Source organism: Aplysia californica, unplaced genomic scaffold (assembly GCF_000002075.1).
Source record: "Aplysia californica isolate F4 #8 unplaced genomic scaffold, AplCal3.0 scaffold00567, whole genome shotgun sequence".
NCBI classification, from domain to species: Eukaryota; Metazoa; Mollusca; class Gastropoda; order Aplysiida; family Aplysiidae; genus Aplysia; species Aplysia californica.
In genome coordinates this window covers 285,911-312,610 of record NW_004797837.1, presented here as the reverse complement: position 1 = coordinate 312,610, position 26,700 = coordinate 285,911, and the positions used below count along the sequence as shown (strand labels likewise).

The following is a 26,700-nucleotide window of genomic DNA, read 5'->3' as shown; positions in this document are numbered from 1 at the left end:
TTGGTTTCCACAGAACAGTTGAACCTGTACTAACAAGCCCGTCCAAGGCAATGACCTGTACAAACGACCACTTCCAACTTCTCCCCTTGCGTTTCTTTTATTATATTATAATGACACTATCAAATACGTCCTCTTGTCTAAGACATATTTTTCTCCTTGACAATGGCTTCCTGTCTAGGACAGGACTAAAAATGGTGAAATGTTATAGATTTATTGCCCTTATCAACACTATTAGGTTACTAAAGAGGTGAGTCCCTTTGAGTTTAAGGGGGGGGGGGGGGGGGGGGGGGGGCTACACCTGAATGCTATCTCGCTTATTACTGGACCGAATTTTACCACATTTCACACATATAACAAACATAGTAAGGAGTCTTTAAATCCGCAACCAAATTTGAGAAAAAGTTTCATTTCCATGGATACAGCGGCCATATTGGATTTTGTTGACATGTCTTACGTAATGATACCGCACTTATCGCTCATGGAAATAGAATGTTTTTTTGCATGCGTATTTACAAACATTAGATCTAAATATTTGTCTGTTGTTTTTTTCCTAAACGAATTAGAAAATTTTTAATGAATTTTTTCCTGAAGTAGCATTCAAGTTTTCAAAAAATTCGTAAAAATCCACACTCCAGATACCACCAACAAAAATCTATACCATATATCAAAAATTCAACAAACAAAGTTTTAGTATTATATCTTTTCTTCATTCTGTGAAAATCTCATGACGATTGGATAAAAAATAGTGGAGTTATTCAAAAAAGTATTGAGAAAAGTCGCGTTTTGAGAAAACGGCTGATAAAGAAAAAAAAATACTGACTTTATGAGGAAATGGCGGTGACAAACATGCCCGGTGTGGGAAAAAATACGTTTTTTGGGGGTTCTTATGTGATGAAATAGTTGTAGGAGAGGCTGAGAAAGCTAAAAATGCCTACAACTCAAATTCCATAATTTTGAGCTGACTTTTGACCTTGGGGGTGTAGCGCCCCCCCCCCCCCCCCCCCCCACCCCTTAACAACTATCTCTGAAAGGACTGAGCCTATCCACAAGCTACCAACACACCATGGACAGGATTAGTTAGCATAGTCACTTCCATGTGCTAGAAAAGAAATTGAAACCGAAACTGAGGTGTGTGAGAGTGTGTGTGTGTGTGTGTGTGTGTGTGTGTGTGTGTGTGTGTGTGTGTGTGTATGTATGTGTGTGTGCGTGTGTGTGTGTGTGCGCGTGAGTGTAAAGACCTTAAAAGGATAAAAGGGGGTGGGGAAGAGCAAGGATGACCAGTGAAAAGCCACTACAACTTTCAAATATTTAACACACACTAAAACATAAAAGGACCATGATGAAAAAGTATCAGTCTCAGTCACACTGTATTGTATGTACACAATCCCATTTTTAAACACTATACGATAATACTTGTGCGATTTTTGAGGAAACGAAACATTCATGCTTCGAAGAGTAAAGTCACTATTTGCGCTATTCAAATGCCACGTGCAAATTGTTTTTTCTTACAAGTCCATTAGCAACATTCGCAATTTAATATTCAGTGCTATTCATCGAGGGCGAAATGGTACACAAACAGTGCGATGCTATGACATCACATCAGCATTCAGAGTACTATGAATTTCCAATAAGGGAAGAGGAGGTAATTGCACCTGTGTACTGATAATTTTCTGCAAAATTATCCTCTGCGTTTTGTCAAGAGTCAAGTGCCCTTGAGCTATTCATGGTGCGACTATTGAACATCGAAAAGTAGATAACACTTCTCAGACGCATGTTTCATAACTCTTGTTGGTTCCACTTATCACTTTGTCTCCTAATCATCATGTACCGTACAAAGTATTTCTGTATCTTGATGATTTTAGACGTAACATGCTCTACTTCTGCAACTGGTTGAGACATTTGAGACAAAAATCTTTTTTGTCTGTGAGAATCACATGCCACTCCAATAACTCAGCCTTGCTTTGAATAACGAGAAAAATTGTGAATATTGAATAGTGAAATTGAATGGGCCTAGCTCTACTATACACCAGAGACACTCAGTATTGTAATTTTTACAGGTTGATGGTTTCGCTAAATCTAACAGCAAGAATGGAATGCAGCAACATAAATTAAAACCCTGTACAAGTCACATATACATATAGGCCTATATTTTCCATTACTTTTGTTGCCAATGTCACCTGCTACCAAACTACCTAATGCTGAGAGAGAGAGAGAGAGAGAGAGAGAGAGAGAGAGAGACAGAGAGAGACAGAGAGAGAAAGAGAGAGAGAGAGACAGACAGAGACAGAGACAGACAGAGACACAGACAGACAGACAGATGCCCTTTTCAACACACTAAGGTTAATGAGCAGGCACACAAATACGCAAGAAGACCATGATGAGAAAATTGGCTCCTGAACTACTGTGTGTATTTTATACACAACCAAAAATAGCAGCAAACGTTTTGAGTATTTGTTACGTTATGTTTTCACATTTACTTGGCAGTCTGTATAGATGTGGGTATGTATGGGAGGGAGAGCAGAAGAGAGAAAACCAACTACCGTGCAATATTCCACAAAGAGAAGAGTGAACCAAGATGTCCCGCCTTCCAAAAAAGCAGCCGCACATTCTCAATACAGTGTTCATCTATATCACAGGTCCTTGACCAACTAGTAATGTCCTGTACACAAAATAATGTCAGATCTCTCTGTACTAGAGTAACATGACTCTTCTGTCATAGTCTATATGCATGCACGAATCACACTGTACAATCAAATAAAAAAGAATGTACAAATGAAGAGCATAATTCAGCTAAATAAATAAAAATTTCAGAATGAATACACAAACATGTTCAATAAGAATGGCTGCTTGATATGTAACTGCAGTTACAGAACTTAACATATAAGGCTGCAGAACAAACACACATCTTTTTCACTAGCATGGTTGAAACTTCACTGTAAGCTCTCACCATCACAAGAGCTAGTACACATAAATTCCTTTAAAAAACCCAATAACTTGAAACCAATAGTACTTCAAATTGACTTTCTATAACTAATTTACAGGAGTACTTTCTGGGCTTGTTAGTTGGAGCAAAGAGAAGCACACAGACCCAGTAACTGTCTATTAATGCAGAGAAAAAGCAAGACAGAAACTACAGAGGGAGATAAAAGAAGTAGGAAATTTCTAAATGCATACTAAAACCTAAAGGTTAAATACCATCCCAAAATTTGACAGCAGTGTTTTAGGCACCACTTCTGGGGATGCAAAAACCACGTACCAAGTAATTACACGTAATAACACTTTCTAGACCAGCAACAAATTTGAGGATCAGTGTCGAATGCAATAATTTCAGTACATTAAGAAAAAGGGCATCTCAGAAACTTGCCAGGCTTGGATGATATAAATCAATACTCACACAGACAGATAAACGAGGAATGAAAGATGAATAGCTCAAAATGACAGAAACATTGGAACATTCAGCTTTAAAGCTCACAGTTGACAAGAAGTTCATTTGGGGGGGGGGGGGGGGGGGAAGAGATACAGATGTTCTGAGTTTGAAAAAAACCATTCATCATGCATCAGCTTGTAATTCATTTGACTGTACTGACAATAACAGCCACAACATTTAAAACAATCCTGAGATCTCCAGGCTATCGTTCATGCACATTCTTCAAAAATTCAGGCTGATTAAATAGCACACAGAAAGTCGGGGCGTAAAAAAAGTGTCCACAGTCCAAAGGTGACCTTCAACACATGAATAAGCAGGCTGCCCGGAAGAGTGGATGCTATGATGAGTACTCTAGTGTGTGCCAGTCAACACCAGCAAAGAACGGGTGAGCCTTGATCTCTTCAGCACCAGCCATCCCAGAGCCGAGCCTCTCATGGGGATAAAAAGTCAGCAGCTGTGGAGCACACATGTGTGAGACAATAGATATATACATGGCTTCAGCGGTCGAGTCATGTTACGGTTTATGGTGAGTAAGGTCAAGTCATAGTATAGTTTAGAGAGTCGAGTCAAATTTTAGTTTAAGAGGAGTAAAGTCATGCCTATTATTTAAGGAAAGCAGGAGTCAAGGGTCAGTTTAGGGAGTGTTGAGTCATGTCATAGTTTAAGGTGAGTCCAGTTAAGAAACAATTGAGGATGAGTCGAGCCAAGTCATAGTTTTTGGTTAGTCGAGTCAAGTTATGATTTAAAGCCAGCCTTGAACCAAGTTATAGCTAAAGGAGAGTTGAGTCAGGTCGTGGTACACAATATGTTCATAAAAACATATCAGTAATTTTGTGTATACTAACATCTCAGAACAAATCAACTTCCCACTACAAGAAAAAGCAATGCTCCTGGGAAGTACATTATCTGGGAAGATTATTCTAATTTCCACAGATTAGAACTATGCAAAATAATGATCCTAGACCACTGCCACAACAGGACACTAGTTTTTTTTTACAAATGCCTTCTTCATAGAAGAACATGACACATGTGAATGGAGTGAGAGACAAAAAGTGTAAAACGTGTCATTCTCAAAGGCACAACATTTGACACAGCTTTGCTGGGATAAAACCACTAAAATAGGGCTGTAAGTTCTACAGCCTTACTGCCAGGCTACAGACACCACCTTCACTTAGCAATAAAATAAAGGGGGAAAAAATACCTCTATTTGTTCAAGCAGAAAATGACTTTACAGTGGTATAGTCAATAAAAATATATATAGGGCAAAAAAAACCCCCACAAAAAATTACAGCAAAACTAAGGGAAAAGGTAATCATTAAAAATAAACAAAAAACAAACATGCACAACAACATTTTTATAAAAGACTGGCCGAAAAGTGGGGTGGGGGTAAAATGGAGATGTGTAAAGGTTTTAAGAGACAGGAAGATACGCTAAAAATCCTTACCCCTTCTAGTAAGCTGCGAGCCTCGGGTGAGACAAAGCTAGGGACATGAAGACAAGTATGTGGATTGATTCCTCCGGGGTGACACTCACACAAACTCTGTACAGGAAACAGCATTGCCGACATAAAAAAGAATAGAATAAAAGTACATTCAATAGTTTTCAAATCAAGATTCTCCCCTCTCATTACAGGTACATATATACATATATATATATATATATATATATATATATATATATATGTACATATGCACACACACACACACACACACACACACAAAATCCAAGAATTAAAAAAAACCCACACACACAGAGAAATGCACACTTAAAACATTTCTTACAAAGAAAAACAAACCCGTAAAAGAATCAGAAAAATTATTTTTTAAGAGATACAACATATCTAGTACATATTTGAAATACCTCTACAGCTGAACCTTCTCTAGCAACCACTTGTCCTAGACAATCAACTGTAAAAACAATGACTTTCCATTTTTTTTCCTATTATATTATTGTAATGATACTATCTAAAAGGACCACCCGTCTAAGACAACCATTTCATTTCATATCTTACCACCAATAAGCTCCCAATTGGATTTTCTTTCATCTTCTGCTAATCTAGAGAACAGATCTATGCAGTCCACGTTCCTAAACTACAAGCAGTTGCTGAACTTACCCTTCCTACAACCAGCTCGTAGAGCAGGGCTCCTATACTCCACCAGTCACAGGACATGTCATAGCCCCCAATAGAGCCAATCTCTGTAAGAAAACAAAAGAGGGGTTGGAATGGGGAGGGGGAGAATGCATTTTTAGTTTAGGTACATGTTTTAAGGCATTTTCATAACAATAAAGTCATATGAATGTCCAAGATTAGAGGTGTCACAAGCACAAAAAAGGAGGAGAAATCTGGATAATAAATGTTTGACAGAAAAGAAGGAGCAAACCACACAAGAGCACCCACCAGTCACTCACAGAGAAGAATGAGAAAACAATGGGAAAAGTAAAGAATACACAATGTGAAGGTAAAGAGGTCACGGGAATAAATTGTGGAGTTATATTGGTTAGTTGTTGCACTTGCAAGTCACAATGCAGTACAGTATGAAAGATTCTTCTTTTGTTTAAACCAAAGGGATGGAAAAGATTCTATCCTTTAAAAAAAAAAGAGAAAAAAAGGAGAAGAACAAGGTCTTATTCCATTTAAGACAGTTTCTAACTTGGAATATACATGTCTCCATCCATAACTCGCCTAACATGATATGTCAAACATTTTCGTAGGAGACAAACAGAAAAGCGCGTAGGTGAGGCATCACGGAGAAACCAGGCGCCCGTCAAAAAAATTTAATCAAAGAAATCGGCATTTTTTTGGACGATGGGCAATTTCTTTCTAATTTTCGTTTTATGGCTCAATATCTTATATGTCCATTTAAAAACACATTTTAGTGTAGATTTTACTGGAAGGTTATGGAAGTTACCAAACTTTGGGGGACATTTTCTCCCAAAATTTACCTCTGAAACAAGGTGACTCTCTCCTCCATCAACCGCAAATATTTTTACTTTTATTCAACATACATGGATTTGTTTTTCACAACAATTTAATCAAAGAAATCGGCATTTTTTTGGACGATGGGCAATTTCTTTCTAATTTTCGTTTTATGGCTCAACATCTTATATGTCCATTTAAAAACACATTTTAGTGTAGATTTTACTGGAAAAACATTGATTAAAGGCTGAAAAAATGTAAATTTTCAGTTTCCAAGGAGTCTTAGGTTATGGAAGTTACCAAACTTTGGGGGACATTTTCTCCCTAAATTTACCTCTGAAACAAGGTGACTCTCTCCTCCGTCAACCGCAAATATTTTTACTTTTATTCAACATACATGGATTTGTTTTTCACAACAGGCTTTAAATGACACCAAAAACCCCACATACTAAAAAATTGACGAGCACCTGATTCCACCACATCGCGACACATATGTTTGTAAAGTGCACTCACCAGGAGCTGCATACAACATCTCCACAGCTTCCCAATCCGTTTCTTGCTCCCCGTGACCCAAGTGACAAAAGTAGGTCAGGTACACTTGACCTCCATCCCCCAGGAGGACATTGCTAGGCTTGAGGTCTCTGGAGAGTGAATAAATAAGAGAGGGAGTGAAGAAGAGTAATAGAAAGAGGGGAGAAAAAGAGACTTAATATATTATGTACATCATGGAGAGAGAGAGAGAGAGAGAGAGAGAGAGAGAGAGAGAGAGAGAGAGAGAGAGAGAGAGAGAGAAAGGGAGATAGACAGAGAGAGAGAGAGAGAGAGAGGGAGTGAGAGAGGGAGAGAGAGAGGGAGAGGGAGAGAGAAAGGGAGAGTTTTAGTTTTAGTAAGTGTTTTACGGCACTTGCAACACAATAAGGTCATATAAGTGCCGAAGATAAGAGGTGTAACAAGAGAATAACAAACACAAAAAAAGAAGAAGGGGAGATATGGACGATAGACGTTTGGTAGGAAAGAAGAAGCAAACCACACCAGAGCATGGCATCTGCTAACCACCCACAGAGAGGGAGCGAGAGACGGGGAGAGACAGAGACAGAGAGACAAAGACATAGAGAGACATAAAGAGATTATGTCATTATATTTCACAATACTGCAGAATGCATCTTTTCAGCTTCATTGATTCACACATACACATTTTTTTTAGTAAAAGAAGCAAATCAACATTATAACATATCAACAACATAATAACAGTCATTTTGTGTTGGGAAAAGGAAGACAAACACACAGACAGAAATAATGGTGCAAGAAAAGAATTGGAGTCTAGCAGTGGCACCTTTCAATAAATCTGCAACAAAGTTTGCTGCTTTGAACTTTTGCTAAAAATAATATGCAACTTTAATCAAAATAAAGAACTGAGAGCTGATCTTAGACACATACAGGACATCAAATCCTCCCATCTGATACAATAAAGGAATTGGGGTGTATTCTTCAAGTCTTCAAGATCCTTTAGAGTTACTAATGACTTTTACAATATTATTCCTGTATTTATCATTTCGATACTTATGAGATTAAGCAGAATGTAGAACTGCTTTGAAAGTTTGAGACTTACAATCTCTGGTCTTCGGGACAACTGCCCTGTAATCTGAACATTTGGCTAGTAACTAGGTTCCATATCGAGACAATGTGCTTTGTCCAGTGTGAAATTCCATCTGTAAGGTCCCCATTCAAATGCAACTGAATCCGCTCTAATGGCCACCTGTCCAAGACATTCACTGATACAAATGACCACTACCCATTTCCCCTCTCCTGTTGTCCGTTATATATTTTAATGACAATGTCCACATATCTGAGAAAAACACTTTTCCTCTTGACAAAGGGTGGTTTTTGGACAATATCGACTGTCCCTGCAGGTGTCCTATACATTGAATTTCAAAATTTAGAAAAACCCAGTATCCAATTTAAAGACATGTGTGAATAGCAAGATCAGTGTAGAGAGAGGAGAGAAAGAGTACACTGCAGAAATTCTAGCCCTATGTTTGAGAGAGTTATTCTTGTTTGAAGTTATCGGAGATATAAAAAAATTGAAAAAAATCGAACACTACTTGCCAACCGTGAGTATCCCTTACCTGCAAATAATCCCCAAAGAGTGCAATCTAGACACAGCAGTTACAAGATGAGCAACCCACTTTCTGACACTGGCCTCAGGCAGGCGGACTTGCTCTGTGCCACTTGAATCTAAGCGCTCGAATAAATTGCTGACTGTTCGAGCCCGGTTTCGTGTGGGAGACTTCAAGTCACATTCGAATGAAGCTGAGCGAGTCATGTCTTTCGAGTCCATGCGACTGATGGACAGTTTGTGGGGAGTGGTAGTTTGCCTGAAGAGGCTGTTCCCAGAACTGTGACGAAGCTTTTGTTTTTCATCAACGCCACCCAATCCAGACACTATGTCAGAATCACAGGGCAGCGTCATATCCTCAGGTGTCTCAGCGGTGGAAGAGAGCTCTTCTTCAGGGCTGGATGAGAGCTTCTTTACATTATCAGATGTCGGGCTATCAAGATTTTTATCATCGCTGTTGCTGGTGGATGCCTGATCACTGGTGTCATCTTCAGACGACCTGTTGATGTCATAAATGCTGGGCTCCTCGTTGGAGTCGGTGCAGGCACTGCTGCTGTCCTTGACCCCAGAAGCCGAACTAGAACCTTCTTCACTTATGCTGGAGTTCCGATTTGTCTGACCACCTTCTGTGCCCCTGTCATCTGTCTCGGACAAAACCTTCTCCACTTCGTTCAGGAGCTGCCGAGAACTTTGTATGATATCGTCGGCCTTAAACGAAGAAGCAAATCTTTTGGCATCAGCAGTTGGGAAAACACCGTCTGTGCTGCAGTGTCTCACTCTACTATCTCCAGCAGCACCATGAGAGTCCTCTCTGCGTGTAATCTGAAACACTTCATCCGCACTGATTTGCCGAGAGGCAACTTGTTTTGAGGAAGCAATATCAACGTCATCTTCAGAGGCTTCTAGAATGCTGTCCGCTCTTTCCACAAAGCTGGAGCTGTGTCGGTGAGCAGGCTCTTCACTGTCCAGGCTGTTGATGGAGAAGTTGGCCAGGTTGGCTCTGTGTTCCTGCAGCAACATCTGGAAGTGGTCCTCCTCCAGCAGTGTGGACGGAGATATCACGCTGCTGTCACCTTCCTGTACCTGGCAGCAGTCATCAGACAAGCTTGAGAACCGCCGCCCCACTGGAGTTTTAGGTGGATTTTGACTCAAAGTTAAACTTGTATCCACAGTCTCAGGTAATGTGTCATCAGTTTCCTTATCATATACAGCTGGACTGTCTGTGTTCAAGTCCCCACCATCCACATTGCTGTCTTTTCGTAAAGACGAGAACCTTATCACACCTTTGTCATGGGAGGACTGAACATTTTGAACAACATTATTCAAACCGCTGGTCGACTTTTTTACACTCTGAACATCTTTCATTGACACAGCATCGGTCTTTGCTTCAGATTGCGAAGACTCTGAATTTTCACCCTCATTTTCTATTTTGGTGCCGGAATAAATGTTGCGCTGATCGGCCTGGCAGTGCACGGCCCCCAGTTCGATACCCGCATCAGCATGACCAGGCTTATCCTGACTTAAGTAGTCACCAATGTATGTCCACAGTTTGCCACCACTGGCATATTGCAGCAACAGGAACACTGTACTGTCAGTCTCGTAGAACTTATGCAGGCTGACCATATGGGGGCAGGAAGTGGGCAGAATGGACTGAGTGCGCCCAATGTCAGGGGTGGATTTGGCAATTGACTGAAAGAAAAGTAAAGGTTTTTAATCATCTGGAAACATTACGAAACAAATTTATAAATTTCTCTTCACCCCCCCCCCCCCCCCCCCACCCTACTCTATGGGAGATGAAGTATTGACTTCAGACACAGCAACAATATATCCAACTAAAATGGTTAGTACAATCATGATGAAAACATACTGAACACAACGTTAAAACATACTGAACACAACGTTATTGTCACTGAAACCTTTTAAAATGTGTGAAAAAAGAAAAAAAAAAATCTATGCCTAGACAATAATACAGGAGCACACTTTTTATCACACATAGGGATTCCATGTGTTCACAATTTGCCCTCAGCTGCTCTCACACAGGGATGCCCTGTTTGAAGTGATATTTCTGAAAACATCCATTACATTTTAATCACAGCCATTTCCCTTGTAGAAAAAACAAAGAGAGATTTCAAAATAATCTGACTTTCATGTCAAACTGTTTTAGTGCTCATGAGATTGTAGGTCAGTTTGTTTGAATACAGTCAAAATTTTCTAAGATGACCACAAATTCAAGGAAAAAAGTGGCCATCTTAGACAGGTGGACGTCTTGCACAGTGTCATTATAACGTAAAAAAGATGCAAGGGGGGAAATGGGAGGTGGCCGTTAGAGCAGGAGCGACCGAGGTTTGAAAGATGGAAGAGTGATCTCACACAGCTGATGAAACTTTGAATGAGTTAATTATTGATATTAACTGTGAAGTTACTGACACTAACATTTATGCATGTGAAACAGAGGGATATTCTTGCTCAGATGACAATTATAGGGATCAATGTTAGACATTGCTTCCTCAGCAAAGCACCTCTACAAAGACATAATATATGGGAGGTAGATTAGAAACAGTGAGAAGGCAGGGTGGTGGTAAAAGAAGCATAATCAGGTGGGCAGTCAATGTAGACACACACATTGAAAAGGGTTTAGAGATACGGAGCTAATAAGCTGTAGACTGAGAGAAATTTCACACATAATCCATGAGCACGACTTTTCACTGGTATGTTCGTACAAATTTTTGGCGCAAAAATTAAAAAATTTACTTCTGGTGAATTATTTACAAGGAAAAGGGCTTTAAAAAAGTAAACTTGAAACTTCTGTACATATACTCAATTGAAAGAATGAGAAAACAGGTCAGAAAGAGAACATGGCATAAAAGAGGGTTATCTTACTTTAATGACATAAGTCTCATCTGTGGTCTTGTCACGGACAAGGATGACTTTATCAATAGTGCCCAAGACTTGAAAGCTGCGAAGTTCTCGCACAGATCCTCTGATGAAGGCAAATGAGGGATCCAGGTCCAGGGAGGGGGACAGAAAACTGTCAGCCTGACAAAGAGGAGGGGGGCACAAAATCAGTGAGACATACGGGAAATAAACTCGCCCAAAAAAGTCAAGGAACAACTTGTGTTTTCACCTGTCAAATTTAAACTTCAATATCTCACAAACCCGTTAAGATCAGTCAACCAAACTTGGCACACGCACTGACGACTAGACACAGTTTGCCTGTACAGCAAATTTGCCCGCATCAGCTTCACAGCGACGGCGTAGGGCATTCTGAAACACGGCCGAAAAACATGAAAAATGGGCTAAATTTCTCTACTTCAGCAACATTGGCATTGGGACTGTTAGCTTAAACTAAGCTAGGCACGTTCTAAACAGATGTCTTAGCTGTGAATATTGCTCACTTACAACCCTTTATAAGCCAAGGTTGTCCAACGACGCTTGCTGCCTGACGTCGACAGAGGACGAGCCCTTGCCTGGCTCCAAGATGGCTCCACGTTCCCAGTCGTTGCACATCGACTTGGGGTATCCCCATTAGTCATATAGAGGCTGCAAGAACGATGGCGAGCGGACGAAAGGGTCCAGGACAGGCCTCGACCAGGGCACCATGTTTGACCATCGACAGCATTGACCGGTTCACCGTCAGACAGGCCGTGACGTCACGAACCACAACTGCAAACGGCATCAGGGACCACCTACGGGTGACAGCCAATGTCCACGAGAGCGAGGACACTGTAAGGAACTGTATCCGTAGAGCCAAGTTCGCTTCTGGTGTCCCTGCCAGGCGCCCAAGGCACACGCCACCCCACCAAGCAGCTGGCCGGGCGTGGTCTGCTCGCCTTTCACAGTGGACACAATGTCAGAGGGACCACGTAGTCTTCTCGGACGAATCCAGATTCAACCTGCTGCACCCAGACAGGCGAGCCCACGTCTGGAGGTGCTGACGAGAGCTGTTCCACCCTGAATACATCCAGAAGGTGGCGCCCTACGGTGGAGGGTTCGTTCTGGTGTGTGGAGGCTTCTCAGCTCACCACAAGACCCCCTGTACCATATACAGGGTAATTTGACCGCCACAACGTACAGGGAAGAAATCCTGCATCCCCTTGGTGTTCCTCTCCTGCAGCAGATTAGACCCCAGGCTGTACTGCATGACGACAACGCCGCGCCACATCGCGCACGCATTGTGGGGGACTTCCTGCAGCAATGAGCTGTCACCCGCATGGACTGACCAGCTTGCAGTCCGCATTTGAACCCAATAGAGAACATTTGGGATCATATTGACTGGTAGATAAGGGACAACCACCCTCCTGCATAAAACCTTCAACAACTCTTGGGCTGCCTTGTCCAGGAGAGGCAGAACCTACCGCAACAAGTTCTCCGAAGGCATGTCCTGTCCATGAGTCGACGCTGTGCCGAGTGTCTGATCAAACGGAGTGGCTACATCCACTACTGACAATGTTCATGAAGAACTATGGCAGTTCAGACTTTTGAAATCCGACCAGTGTGACTTTAACTCATTTTACATGAACTTCTCGTTTTTGTTGAAATCTGAAAATGTACACACTTAATCTAAATAGTCGAAAGCATCTTTTTAGAAAAAATGAATAAATTTGGTTAAACTGTTCTTCAGTTATCTTTCTTTGAATTTTTGTTCCTTGACTTTTTTGTGCGAGTTTATCTTGTCTACATTGTGCAGGAGGTAAAACACACAACAGCCTACCACAAATCATAAGCTTGGAACTAGCACAAATCTTACAAACATAATTTCATAAAAATGTCCTAGCATGGGAAAACATTTCAAATAATAAGATATTTGAATTTGTGATGCACATAATTATACTCAATGGGTTCGGATATAAGTAAAAATAGTCATAGGCAAGACAATTTAATATGCAATTATATAATTACTACAGGGAACCAAAAATTAATGAAAAAGTAGCGGAAAAAAGATACTTGAAAACAGAGGACAGTTAATTTCTAAAAGCATTTCTCAAGCTTCATTCCTTTCATAACAACTAATTGATTTATCAAAAGATTCGTAAAACAACACAACCTCTACTTATTCATAAAAGCAAATGAAAGAAATAAAGTCCCTTACTCCCCATCTCCTCTCATCAACCTTTTCTGTAGCCAAGTGTCTGTTGAAGAGATCTTCTGCCTTCATTAGGTACTGAGCAGTTTTCCTTCGGACAGCATCCCTTCTGCCTTTGTTAGTGTCACCTGTCGCAGTAAGACGGACCCTTCTTTAATTGTGTCACAAAAGAGGCAAACACTGCCACAGGAACACAGGTAATTAAAGGCAATAACAGCATCAGTACAAAGAACACATTTTACTGCAACACCAGTGGATCATTTATACATAAATCTAAGTCATGCTGATGTCAAAATCAGTTGCCCAAGACAAATTTATTGAAGCAAATAATTTGTAATAAACAAAGAACACATTTTAACTTTAACACTGTTGGATCAATAACAACAATAACACTAGAAATATCAACACAAAATGTTTCAGCGCAGGTATATTTTCAAACAAAGGGACCAGAGCAAACAAAACTAATCTGTTGACAGTGGATGAACTAATGAGGGAAATAGAGAATACAGTCCTAGTCTCTCATTACCTTGAACTCCCTGTAAGAGGATTCCCACTCCGCTCTTGTAGTAAGCAAAAGCTACTTCATAGTCTCCATTGGCCTCACTGTTCTGGGCCATGCAGATTTGGCTGGCAGCCAGGTAGATATAATCCTCTTTACCTGACACATAAAGATTCAAAAAGTAACTTAGAAACATATATCATATAATTCAGAACAATCGACAAAAAGGGATGAACATGGATACTTCAACTTTCATCAATTGTTCTATACACCTAGTGCTGGCAATACATTAATCAGAAGTAATAGCAAACCAAACAAGGGCCTACAGTCATTTCAAAAGATGTATCTCTTTGTGAATATGTGTCAACTGGTATTACCTTTAAAGTCCATTTTATAATTCACAATCTAGAGTATACTTTAATACAAAGGTGTACGAATTACTCTTTGTATGTCTTAACAGTCTGAAATTGTTAAGGTAACATTACAATATGTTCCTATGTTATAGTATGGTACAAGTTTAACACCCTTTAAAAAAAGGGAGGTTTATCTTAGAGGTAGGATCTTGAAACCTAATGTTCATCTCCCAATATGACAAAAGCCAAGTGGGCGGAAAGCCTTCAAAACTCTCTAATAAGATATTGTGTTCGAGAAATTCTCACTGGGGATTTGAACCAAGGTCACCTGCACTGTAGTCCATCACAGTAACAACTGAGCTACCTAAATGCCCTTACATTTTCCTACACTGGAGACAGATACAAGAAGCACTGAAATATCACATGTCCCAGACACAGAGAACAGGATGTTTGATCTTTCAGGATTTTTCTCTCATGTAGTAAAAAACACACTTAGTAAACCATCCCGTTTTATATGTAATGAGGATTGGCATGAGAACACAGAACGTCTTTTCAAAAATGAAAACCCAACCTTACTATCCTGATTTCACCCTCTGAACTTCTGTGTTCTCCGATGCCGTGTAAGTAAATGAAAAGGGAATTTTAAAAAGCCTTACTTACATAACGTATGACTTTCCTCTTGACCTATACTTTAATTTAAATGAAATTAAGTTCCAAAGAAAAAAGATTAATAAGCTGATAAAAATAAACAAGAAGCTGGCTATGAATTGTACTGATGGATACAAACCTCCTAAGTCCATGGTAGAGACACTCTGCTCTGTCCCCGAACGTGGCTTGTGGGAGCCGGGGCTGCCAGACACAAGTTTCCTTAACATACTCCTCGAAGACCGTTTAGGTGTTGAAGAGTTACTTTTGGCTTTCTCAGAATCTTCTGATTTCTCTGAACCAAGACTCTGTGATCGTGATGAAACCTGGGATGTTGGTTTGCTAGGTAGGGTTGCTGCTCGAGGCTTCTCTTTTTGCTGTTCTACATTTGTGGGTGGCAATCTGGTTAAAAAAACAACCAGAATCACCTTCAACATTTGACAAAAGACCAGCAAACTATAAATATGCCAATGAGATAAAGAGAGGTCTAACTCCACTTTGAGAAGTTTGGGGGAAAATGGGATTTTTTATTTTCAGAATTATCACCTAACTTTGGGACCTATGAGAAAATCCTTAAAATTAGTTGCTTTGGACTATTAACATTCCTATAGATAGATGTTTGAAAAAAGAACAAGCGAATTCTGAAGTTGAACTCATGTCTTTTGGGTGCAACACTGAGGAAAGCAACCAAAATACCACAGACACCAGAGAACAAATATATGCTTATTCACAATAACAACAAAACTTGAAAAACCATGGTCTCTCTCTCCCCTTTCTCTTTTATCTCCTGATGCACACACCCATAGACTAACAGCCATCAGGGATACCCCTGGGATTGTGTGAAAACATCAGAAAATTTATGGAAGTTGCATTTGCAAACAAAAAGAGTTAATAGACACAACAGAAAAAAATGCCTAGAATAATAACGGTTCTTCTAGAAAAAAATAAACAGAAATAGCTGAAAAGAAGGACATCCCTGAGCCATCTGGTCACGACAGCCTAAAACTTTCAGCGACAAATCCCTCACCTTTGAGAGCTGGTTGAGACAGGGGAGAGAACACTGGCAGACCTGGACTGCCACTCTGTTGACAGATCTAAATCCCCCCTGCCGCACTCCACCCTAGAAGAATCCGAGCTCTGCGACATCTTCCTTAGAGGGTCAAACTCTTCCAGGTCAGTCCCGTGGCCGGTGATGGTGCTACTGTCCCCCAGGCTGTCTTTCCTGCTGTCACTAGCGCTGTCAGCATCAGTGGTCAGCCTGTCCAGGGTAGAGGAGGAGGGAGTTGACCCACTCGTTGTAAGGGTGGAGTCTGTGCTGAGCATAGTGTCTTTTCTTTTTGTAGTTTCAGGGCCATGCAAGCTTGGGAGTTCAGAACCTTCATCTGAAAACAAGAGCAAAACTAGAACATGAGAAAATCTCTTTTAATATTCTTCACATTTCCTTGATAAATAAATTGTCGTTAAAGATACACTAGCACACAGATCAAGGGCACACTTTATTTTCAGTTAGAAATATGTTTCCTAATCGTTGAAATGGAAAGGAAACATGCTTGAAATTTTAACTAATCATAAAATTAACTGGAACTAAAATTCAAATTTTGGAAAGAAGAAGTTCATAGTGAGGTCCTCAAGATAACAGCTACATTACAGCAAGAAGATTTTGACAATAATTACACTGAAATCAAGATGACTAGGCCGACCACAGCAAAGAAGCAACCGACCACACAAATAAATACCGAAGACTGACTGAAACTGAAGCTCCTGAAGAAATAAGATAGTTTGAAAAGAAAAAACATTTATCTAATCTACACGCGAAAAAAACAAAACACATTAAGACTTTTATGATGGGTAGCTGCTGACCCAGACACTGTTGAGTATCACAAACCTTTAGTCTCCTCAGCCTGGGGCTGACTGTCGATCTCCGCGCACATGTTGAGGCCTGTGAGTAGCCAGCTGTTGCTCCTCGGCATGTTCCCACCTGTCTCTTCAGCAGTCGTAGCTGGCTGGTCATGGGGAAGGGGGTCGAAGAAGGCCAGATCGGCATCAGGCAGAGAGCTCGCCAGGATGGACTCATCATCGGAATCTACCGTCTCGTCTCCCGTGGAGGAGTCCAGGCTGATGTTGTCAGCCACCTGGGGGTAGTTCCACGTCCCGTCCAGCATGGCCACCCTGGGGAGGACAAATGGTGAGGTTAAGAGAGCATTCTCAACTTCTTCTATACATCACCTTGAATTTTTCCTCACAAGCTGAGATCTTCAAAATAAAAAATATCTGGAACTGTCCTACCACAATTCATAACTTAAATTTATTCTATAGTTATCAAGCAGATATAATTTATGAGAACTTGTTCCTAATGTTTTGCCCGCAATTTCCACTTTCTACCTTCGGCTTTATTGCTACAAATAAGCTAGATATGAACAATTCAGAAAATGACTTTAGATAAGAACTGTAAAATATAATCTACTTAATTTGTCTAAGCTCCACAGGAAGGGTTAGTTGTGGTTTACAGTCCATCAGCGTGGTAACCACGTTTCACCAAGAAACAGATAAAAACAATAGAGACCCAATATAAAAAGTAGACTAAGCAGACCACATTAGTGTATTCACTATTATCCAAGGGACACAGAGCAAAAAATTCATTTGAGTCAACTGTATAAAGAAACAGGCTCATGCTGGCAGAAGAATAACAGATTCATTATCTACATTTCGAGAAAAACATTTCAAACTCAAATGAAAAATTATTTTTTTTAAAAGACCTAAAAAATATTTATTAACATTAAAAAAGGTAATAAAATACCTCTTTGAAGAAAAATTAAGAAACAAAAAGCTTAGATCTGCGCAGAAAAAAAAAATCCACAAATCAAACAAAAACGCAGTATGAATAAAAAGGTGAGAATAGATGAAGGCATGACACCAAAATTAAAATTTGAATAAATTGTATTAAAATTATCAGCAGAAGAAGACCACACTGAGTTTCTGAAACTGTAGAGTGGGTTAACTGCTCTGCACTCTGCATTTGACTGTGTGAAAACCTACTCGGTGAGGGCATCAGGAGATTTGTTACTTCCTCCATTCTGTCTCCCGTTGGCTGTAGCTCCATGGTCCGCGCTGACTGACTGCAGCAGCTCAGGAGAAACATCGGCACTTTGACCCTGGTCCAGATTCCGGTGTGCATGTGAAGAAGGCACCATAGTAGGCACCAAATCTGGGGGCGGGTTCCCCCCAGCTTGTGGTCCACTGGACAGAATGTCCAGCGTCGATGGTTTGGGACCCAGAGCTGAACCAGTACTGAAATTCCTTTTCTCTTTCCCATCCTACAAATAAATAACAAATAGTAATACACATTACGTTTCAGAGAAAAAAAATGAAAAGTAATACTGCCCTACATTTTTTCTTCACATTAAAGTATACTTAAGTTACATATTATTATGATCCTGCCAACAATTTGAATTTCTCAGTCCATCCAATAACATGTCACCCAGTTTGAACTAAAAAAAAAAAAAGAAAAAAAAAAAGGGAAAAAGACAACAAAAATCTCACCATGCTGCATCCTTTCCCCTCAACGACCCACGGATAAAATCTCAACATTCAAATCAAATCAAACTTTGATTGGGTATGACATGAGTCACACAGAAATTTTTAAAAAAATGTTTAACAGCAGGTAGCTTCTTTTTCTCAATCTGGTAACAGCTGTTACAGAAAGTCAATGGAGTACATTAAGTTTCTGTAAGACCCTTGGCCTTCATCCAATTATCTTTTTTCTTAATGGGGGGTGGTGGAGGATTAAAAAATCTATTCCAATACTGGTTTAAAATCCTCGAATTGATTTTATGGTTAAAAACATTCCGCTCTTTTCATACGACTTTCAGCAGAATATGTGACCCAAGTGGTGATGTGGGAGGCTAAGCAAAGGGGGCGAACTGAGACAGAGTCAGGAGGAAACATGGTCAAGGTGTAAAAACTTGCACACTATAAATATAGGCTTAACACTCATATGCTGGAACATGAGGCAGTCAAGAGCTGACTTAATTAGCTAAAAGGTGGACAAAAGATAAGACGATTAAAACGAAACATTAACCGCTTTGCATTTAACTGAGCCACTAAGCCACGTCCCTTTGACTGTATATTGGAGGTTATTTGCAAGTTTTACAGCAATTTTTTGAAGCGTGCTGACAAAATGAGTTACTTCTCGGATTCGAGCCTTAAGGAAATCAATACATCACGCTTATAGGTGAAGTTTTTACAATTCATATGTATGAGGTAATAAAAAGCATGTTATACTTTAAGAATATGGCATCAATACAAAATCTATAAACTTGACCCTAGTGTCCATTTTTTGGCCAATATCTCCCCTTGTGGATTGCGAGAAGTAACTCATTTTGTCAGCACGCCTCACAAATGAATCGATTTTCCCATTTATTGTTAACAAATCAGAAGATTGGAGTCGGAATCCTTGTTCACAACACTATACCTCATACTAACTACACTTGTAAGTGTTCCAAAAGTATGTAGACGTAAACTGTCAAAAGAATTGGAAATAATAAGCATATTATATCATCAATTTTCCACATTTTGTTTTCTCCTACATTTTGTTTACAGCTATTAGGTCACCTTGGTTCTGTTGCCATGGCAAGTAATAGCCATGTTCTGGATGAAAATGAGCTCTCACAGTCAAAAGTGCTTATGTCATGAACAAATTGATACCAAACACAACATCAGTATCAGTAAAGTGAATCACAAAGTCTTTTCAAAATATGAGAAATTCCTAAATCTGCTAGGAATTTCTCCCCCCCAAAAATGTGGCAGCAGCAAAATTTTAACACCTCCACTCTTACTAATTTTGATAACGACACTTTCCATGTCCAGCTATAAAAATCTGCACACAGATTTACCTTTCAATATTGTTTGAACATGTTGAATTGTATTAACCCTGGAAGTGCGGCGGCCCTATACATAGAGCGTGAGCCGGGCTACCCGGGAGCGCTGCAGCCCTATCGGCCCTACGTATTTTAAAGGCCGACCTACTTCAACCGAGAAGCACGCAGGCCCTATATATAAAGGGCATAGACCCTGGTTCCTCATATGGTAAATGTTGTAGTAAATTGCAGGTCAAAGTTATAAATAGTGACCAATGAGTATGCAAGTCATTTTGACTTTGTAAGGCATCTCTTAGCCTAGATATCATTCGACAAAATAATTAAAGTGATGTGGTCCAGATGAGCGAATACACACTATGTGTTATCACTTGTTTCACCGTGCTAATGTACTAATCGTTCACTTCATCGCGTTTTGTGCTGTATTTGTAATTTTTTTATGGCTGATCATTTTTGAATGGCTCATTCTATTAGCTTTGGGAAAAGATAGTTTCATATGTAGGTCTTTTATCATCTGTTGAGCCATAAATAGTCAGATTTCAGTGGCACGCATAAATCTCTGATACCTCAGCCGATACACCCCCCCCCCATCCCATGTTTACAACCGATCAGCTGTGTGGTGGTAAGGCATTTAGGGTGGTTTCCTTCCAGTGAGACACTGCGCGTTTCAAGGGTTAAGAGTATGTACACTTACCTCCAAAAACTGTTTGAACACCAATGATTTGTATAAGTGCGGCTGAGTGGCGACAAAGTTTAATAGCTCCACAGCGCTCAGTCTCCGCTCTTCAATGACAGTCTCATCAAACCGACCTGCACACAGAAAGACACAATGACTCACAAAGAATTTAAGAGAATCTTTCGAAATGTTAAAAAACTTTACTACAGAGTTGGATCATACTGAAAAACGCAACAAGTTACAAGTTCTCAATGTTGAAAATAGCAGAGAACACCGTCTGGTCAATGCCAGCATCTCGACTGAGTACAAATATTATATATATTTATGAACTGCTATGACAACACATGTGTGAAACGTTTACTGAAGATACCAACTTACCAAGAAAAGATCAATTTCTGGAGGATTACTCGCGCAATTCAGATTTGTCAAGGTGGTGTTTAAAATATGGTTTATTATGGTGGCTTTTTCAGCAAAAAATAATGAAATCTGATCTTTAAAAGCAATAAAGCAGCAAAATATCTATCCTTACCAAATAACTTGGGCTTCGCAAAGATAGGAAACTGATCTCTTCGATGAAGGGCCTTATGGAGAGCATGCAGTGCTTTGTAGAGAGTCTTGAAGTCATTGTACCTTTTCCAACAAATGACCTGAAAAAAAAATTGCATGGAATCTTCATGTCAAAAGTAAATTTCCATTTACAAAAAAAAAAAAGGTAATGAAATCATTCAAAGACAGAATTGACAAAGCTTAAAGTAAAACAACCCCCCCCCCCCCATCTAAATAAATACTTCCCACTATAATCTTCTACTCTACAGGAGCAGCACTAAAATCAATCCACTACACTTACCATGTAACTTCACGGGAAAATTTCAACTTAACATCTGAATAGGCCTTGGCAGTTACATCAAGAACAACTAAGTAAGCACAAGAATATGCTGCATTTGAGAGCTGCAGCTGATGTAAAACATTTCATGACAATGTACCAACATTAAGTTTACACAAATTAAGTGTACAAAACCAGTCAAAGGAATAATGAATAAGTCATAAAATCAGATATGTGCAGAACCACTGAATTTGTTACTTACCTCTGTTAAAGTCTCTGGTGACTTTATGGGAAATGTCTGTTGAAGAAAGATGACAAAAATTGAGGCTGAAGGAAAAGAATTACAGTTGCGCAAAGATAACTCGAAAAAGCAAGCCTTTAATTTATAGATGGCAAAATTTTTTAAAAGCCATTCCCCAACTGACCCGCAATATCTTCTCTGCCAATGACTAGCTCATCTAAAAAAAAGCCAGATCAAATTTTTCCTCAAAGCTGCCTCGAATTTACATCACCCTGACAAACATGACATCTGGAAAACAACCATCATCTTCAAAAGTATCAGGTTACACAGGCCTAACCAGGCTCGTCCACACACAGCTCAACGAACACAGTTGGTATCAAGAAACTTCATCTCAAATTACCTGTGTAGTGTGTTAAGGGACCTAAAACTTCCATGAATTTAGTATGTGAGGGTGGGTGCTGGGTAGTAGGGTGTGACTGAAGGTAAACAGTATGGTTTTGTAATTAGCCATTATATTGCCATATAAATGGCACAGTGTGTGGATAATGTGTGTGTGTGTGTGTGTGTGTGTGTGTGTGTGTGTGTGTGCGCGTGTGCATGCATGAGTGTGTGCGTATGTGTGGAGTTTGAACATGAAGAATGTATTGGTGATTACACAAAAGGAGTGGGTGGCACGCTCTGATCACTGGTATTATAATTAGTTACATTGTGATGATCATGATCTGATGTAAGAGAGCATTTTGCTCTTTCAGTCGTAAGGCTCTCATCAGCATCACTCTATTACTTTCTCCTGCTTTGGAACCAAACGAAGTGCACACACTATCCATCCACCCATCAACCATTTTACCAACAGAGGGTACGAAATGTGAAAACATTGTATCAGTTTAACACCATTTGCAAAACTGTGTAGTTACAGGAGGTGGTACCTCCAAATGTAATGTCCACCTTTGATAGGACTTACTTTACTTTTACTCTTTCCTTCCTGTGGTATACATCCTTAGGATGTTGAGGGGAGGTGCAGGTTTCAGTCCTGTGCAAAGTGATGTTATGTTGTTCCAGGACATTTTAAACCCCATCCACTTGATAGGGTGATCGTGCCAAGTTAGAACAGTTGTGTTAAAGTGCCTCCCAAGGACACAACATCAGATGAAGGGAAGCGCCCAGCACCCAAACCAGCATTGACATCTTTTTTATATGAGTTCAGTAGCCACTCAACTATTGAATTCGACATACACTGGCAGATCTAGCCAAAGTAGATCTAGAGAGATCTAGTACGCCTCTACAATTTTATGTTGGGTCAGGAAATATTGAGCACATATATGCGATGATTGAGATTCCCGCATTTAATTCCGAATGAATGCGTTTTTCATAGCCTCAGGCATGTTTCGCTTTGGTACCTAGGCCTAACCCTAACCCTAACCGGAATTAAACATGGGAATCTTAACAATCGCTAATTAAAACGAGAGTGCTAATGCTAAGGACTAAGGAGAAAAACATCCACTTTTAGCTTTTCAATGCTTTCTGTCATATCAAACCAATCTCATTGAAAGCAAAGAAAAAGGCCAAAAAATATGAATGAAAGTAAAACTAAATCATGCACACAAGAACATACACACACCTTAGTCAAAAATTGACTTATTGAGTAAAGTATTTTAAAATCCCCTTAGGAAGAGAAATGCAGTGGCTACGTCCACGGCACCTTGAATGCAGTTTTCAGGCGCTGTTGAGGCTACGTTCACCGCACTAAAGCTTCGTTTAGGGGGAGCGTCCACTGCCGGTTTAAGTCAGTGGTGACAGTGACGTATATTCAATATTTTGGCCAGCTTCAAGTGTTCCATCCCATGAGATGAAGGAAAACGAAGCGCCCTTACTTTAAAATACAGAATTAAAGTCGGGATGGGAATATGGAAAATTGGATACGGTACATATATGGGAAACAAGAGATGAAAGAAAGGAAACAAAAGGTGGGATTCGGAAGATGGGATTGGTAATAAAATGTGTACAATAATGACTGAATTGCACCAGGTCAGCCTGAGAACCGAAGCAGAGAGAAAATGACGGGAATCAATTATTCTCTTCTTATTATCCTCTCTCTTTTTTTCTCTGTCTGTGTCTGTCTGTCTCTCCCTCCTTCTTTCTCCCTCCCCTCTTTCTCTCTTCCCCTCCCCCCACCTTTTAAAAATTCTTTCTTTCTCCCCCTTTCTCTCTCTCTCTCTCTTTCTCCCACACACACTGCCCGCAGACAAAATTGCACGCTTTTAACTCGAGAGCGCTGTAACGTTTGTATACACTCGTCACGGACCGTCACGCGCTAACACAGGGTCGCGCCCAGATGCGAGATAGGGCAATTGAAACATCTTGGTCGGCGTGTATACATTTTTGTCATATATATCCTAATAATGCGTTGTAGCGTAATTGAGAATTCGTCGTTTTCCCTTACACGTTTGCGAGCTGTGAGCCAAGAGCTCAATAGAAGGGAAAACAACGAATGGTCGATCGGTCAAGGATCACTGCTTCGTTTTACTTTTATGGCGGATTTCACAGTAAGGGTGTGAGAGACAACACAGGGTTTATTTTTTTAAATAAAATTCTCCTGTTGTACTGTTTTGTGTTCAATTTGTGTTGTTTTAATTGTTTATGTGCCCAATAAACACGTGAATAAAAAGCAAGTGTTGACTTTGTTTATTTTGTTTGATATTTTGCGTAACCGGGTCATGGACGTTAGGATTGAGACTTACAGCGTTTCCCGATGTTTGCGAGTCTGACAATTTTTGTTTTAAATGGCATAATATGCTAGATTTTCTCCAAAAATGGCTAGAACACCCAAGAAGTATGTTTTTCTAATGTGATGAGTCAAAAAAACTAAATGGAGCACCGGTTTGAAACGGCAACGGACAGAGCGAAATGGTGGTCATAAATCGCGGGTGTAAGTCTTACATTTTGACTCTACGTGAAGTGCTAAAATTACTTCCAAAAGCAAAATGAATGGAAGTTTTTATATTATGCTCAGACAACGCGATACTCATTTCTACATCGGTTTTAGCTGTAATTTGCGAAAATTGAAGAAATTATTTATTAATAGTAGATTCGAGAGTATTTTGTGACGCACCCCTACCGCTGAGTCTAAGGCAACTTATGTGCGTGACCGGCATTTCTCTGAGATTTATGGAAAATCACGAGGGCTTTCCACGAAGCCGAGGCTATTAACTACTTCCGTTTGGTGCCCTTCTTTCATTCTTTAGCGTCCTTTTCGATGAGGTGGATGTTTTGTCTTGTTTTCCAAGTTTTTTCTTCGTAAGACTACAACGTGCGGAACCCACAACGTTGGAACGCATTACAAATCTAACCCTATTACACATGCTTCTGTCATATTTATTATATTGATTGAAAGACTGCAACACAACGTGCAGCACGTTTAGGAAGTAAGTAAACAAATGACATTAGGGACAAAAATAGTGCGTTCTCTTTGTGATTGTCTTGTTTGATGCCGATAAAGCTTTGAGCTGTCCAGATGGTCGCAGAAGATGATTTCGGGGTCTTATATAGGCTGTTCCAACGTTGTGAGCAATCTTTTCAACTGATTTTTTTTTTCTTTTTCTTTTAGTTATTCCCTTTTTATTGTTTATTGTTTATTTTTATTATTTAATTATTTTCGTTAATGATTTTTGTGGACAGTGAATTCAATTAAATGGATTATTATACAGAATTTGGTGATATTCATGGATTGTATTGTTTGCACTGGACCAAGGTAAGGTTACATTTGATTAAATAACTTTTTTTACAACTTTGCTGTCTAACTTTTTAAAATTCCTCTTTGAAAAACCTTTCCATTGATACAAAATAGAGTCTAGGCTACATTATAACCTTTTGAAAAAGTTCAAAATCCTGAAAAACATTGGGAAAAAGGGAAACCTGTGGGTCCAAACCGTGAAATCCCCCTCATCTCATGTGATGGAACGCTTGAAGCAGGCCAAAATATTAAATATAATACGTCACAGTCGTCACTGACTAAAACCCGCTTACTGAAACCGGCAGTGGACGCTCCGTCTAAAAGAAGCTTGAGTGCCGTGAACGTAGCCTCAACAGCGTCTGCAAATTACATTCAGGGTGCCATGAACGTTGCCTGCCAACTACAAGTTCACGGCACCGTGAACGTAGCCACTGCGTAAGAGAAAATAGGCTATTGGGAATAATGGCAGCCGGACTAAATTAAAACTAAATTCAGTACAACTTTAAAAGAATCTGAATCCCGTCTGTTTAGACTTGGCATCATCCACACAGAGTACTGGATATCAATACTGATTTAAATGTTCGGTATCGATGTTTTATAAGTCTTGTAGATCTAGCCAAATCTAGCCAACAAAATGAGCACGCCCCCCTGAATTTAACCATAATTTGATATTTTGCAAATAGGTTTGATAGCCTCTCCATAATGGCTCACACATTAAAAAGTTATCGCTTAGAACCAGAAGTAATCGTCGGTGGGGTCAAAACTAGATCTAGAAATCTAACTAGAAATCTAGTACTTAGATATCTAGTAGGCCTCCCCAGGCGGGACCCAGTTACAAGTACCCTGGATCTCAAGCCCTAAATTCAATGATAAACATATGACATGTAGAACTATGGAATAATGTTATGCAGTGTTAGTTATGATCTGTCTGCTTTATTTTGGTTCACAAAAAAAGAAACAGGTACATCTTTCTTAGTTGATCTAAATTCTTACCTTGCAAGTCACTTTGTAAACAGTGTATCCCTTTTTATGAAGTTGTGGATCCGTCACCGAGAAATGCCAGATGTTGTCATGGACGCTCAATCTAGAATCCTGAGACATAATGCTAGGTTTAGCACACTAACTGCACAAATAACAGTACACTCGTCTAGCATAAAGACATGTTAATGGTATCTGCATGGCGAGGATTACAGAATTCGTGTTTGTAGGCGGTAGGTCCACTGCAATGTTAATGAAAGCTGAAGTAGTCTCTTCGCTAACCCACTGCCCACTCTCCTGTCTTTTGCTTTAGAAGAAGCCCATTTAACCGGAAGTGT

The 26,700-nt window shown here is 39.9% G+C and overlaps 1 protein-coding gene across 1 annotated transcript; it reads right to left on the bottom strand.

Moving 5' to 3' along the window:
* Nucleotides 1-1,344: 1,344 nt before the first annotated feature.
* On the bottom strand, nt 1,345-26,687 carry LOC101851526 (ribosomal protein S6 kinase delta-1). The gene is made up of 16 exons (XM_005106975.3): nt 26,378-26,687; nt 21,676-21,711; nt 21,120-21,237; nt 20,609-20,724; nt 18,077-18,354; nt 16,926-17,209; nt 16,068-16,422; nt 15,183-15,442; nt 14,070-14,201; nt 13,550-13,671; nt 11,341-11,496; nt 8,471-10,149; nt 6,858-6,985; nt 5,541-5,623; nt 4,872-4,967; nt 1,345-3,881 (listed from the first exon to the last, which is right to left on the bottom strand). Exons 1-16 carry the CDS (start codon nt 26,483-26,485, stop codon nt 3,765-3,767), a joined length of 4,068 nt encoding a protein of 1,355 aa, XP_005107032.1. The 5' UTR covers nt 26,486-26,687; the 3' UTR covers nt 1,345-3,764.
* Nucleotides 26,688-26,700: the final 13 nt, after the last annotated feature.

What these genes read in the sequence shown, in the direction of transcription:
- LOC101851526 (XM_005106975.3), bottom strand. Translation starts at nt 26,485, where the DNA reads ATGTCTCAGGATTCTAGATTGAGCGTCCATGACAACATCTGGCATTTC. An exon ending in CTCTACCATGGACTTAGGAG is followed by an intron (nt 14,202 to 15,182) that starts GTTTGTATCCAT and finishes TTTATGTGTCAG; the next exon opens with GTAAAGAGGATTATATCTAC. An exon ending in CTCGCAGCTTACTAGAAGGG is followed by an intron (nt 3,882 to 4,871) that starts GTAAGGATTTTT and finishes TGTGCTCCACAG; the next exon opens with CTGCTGACTTTTTATCCCCA.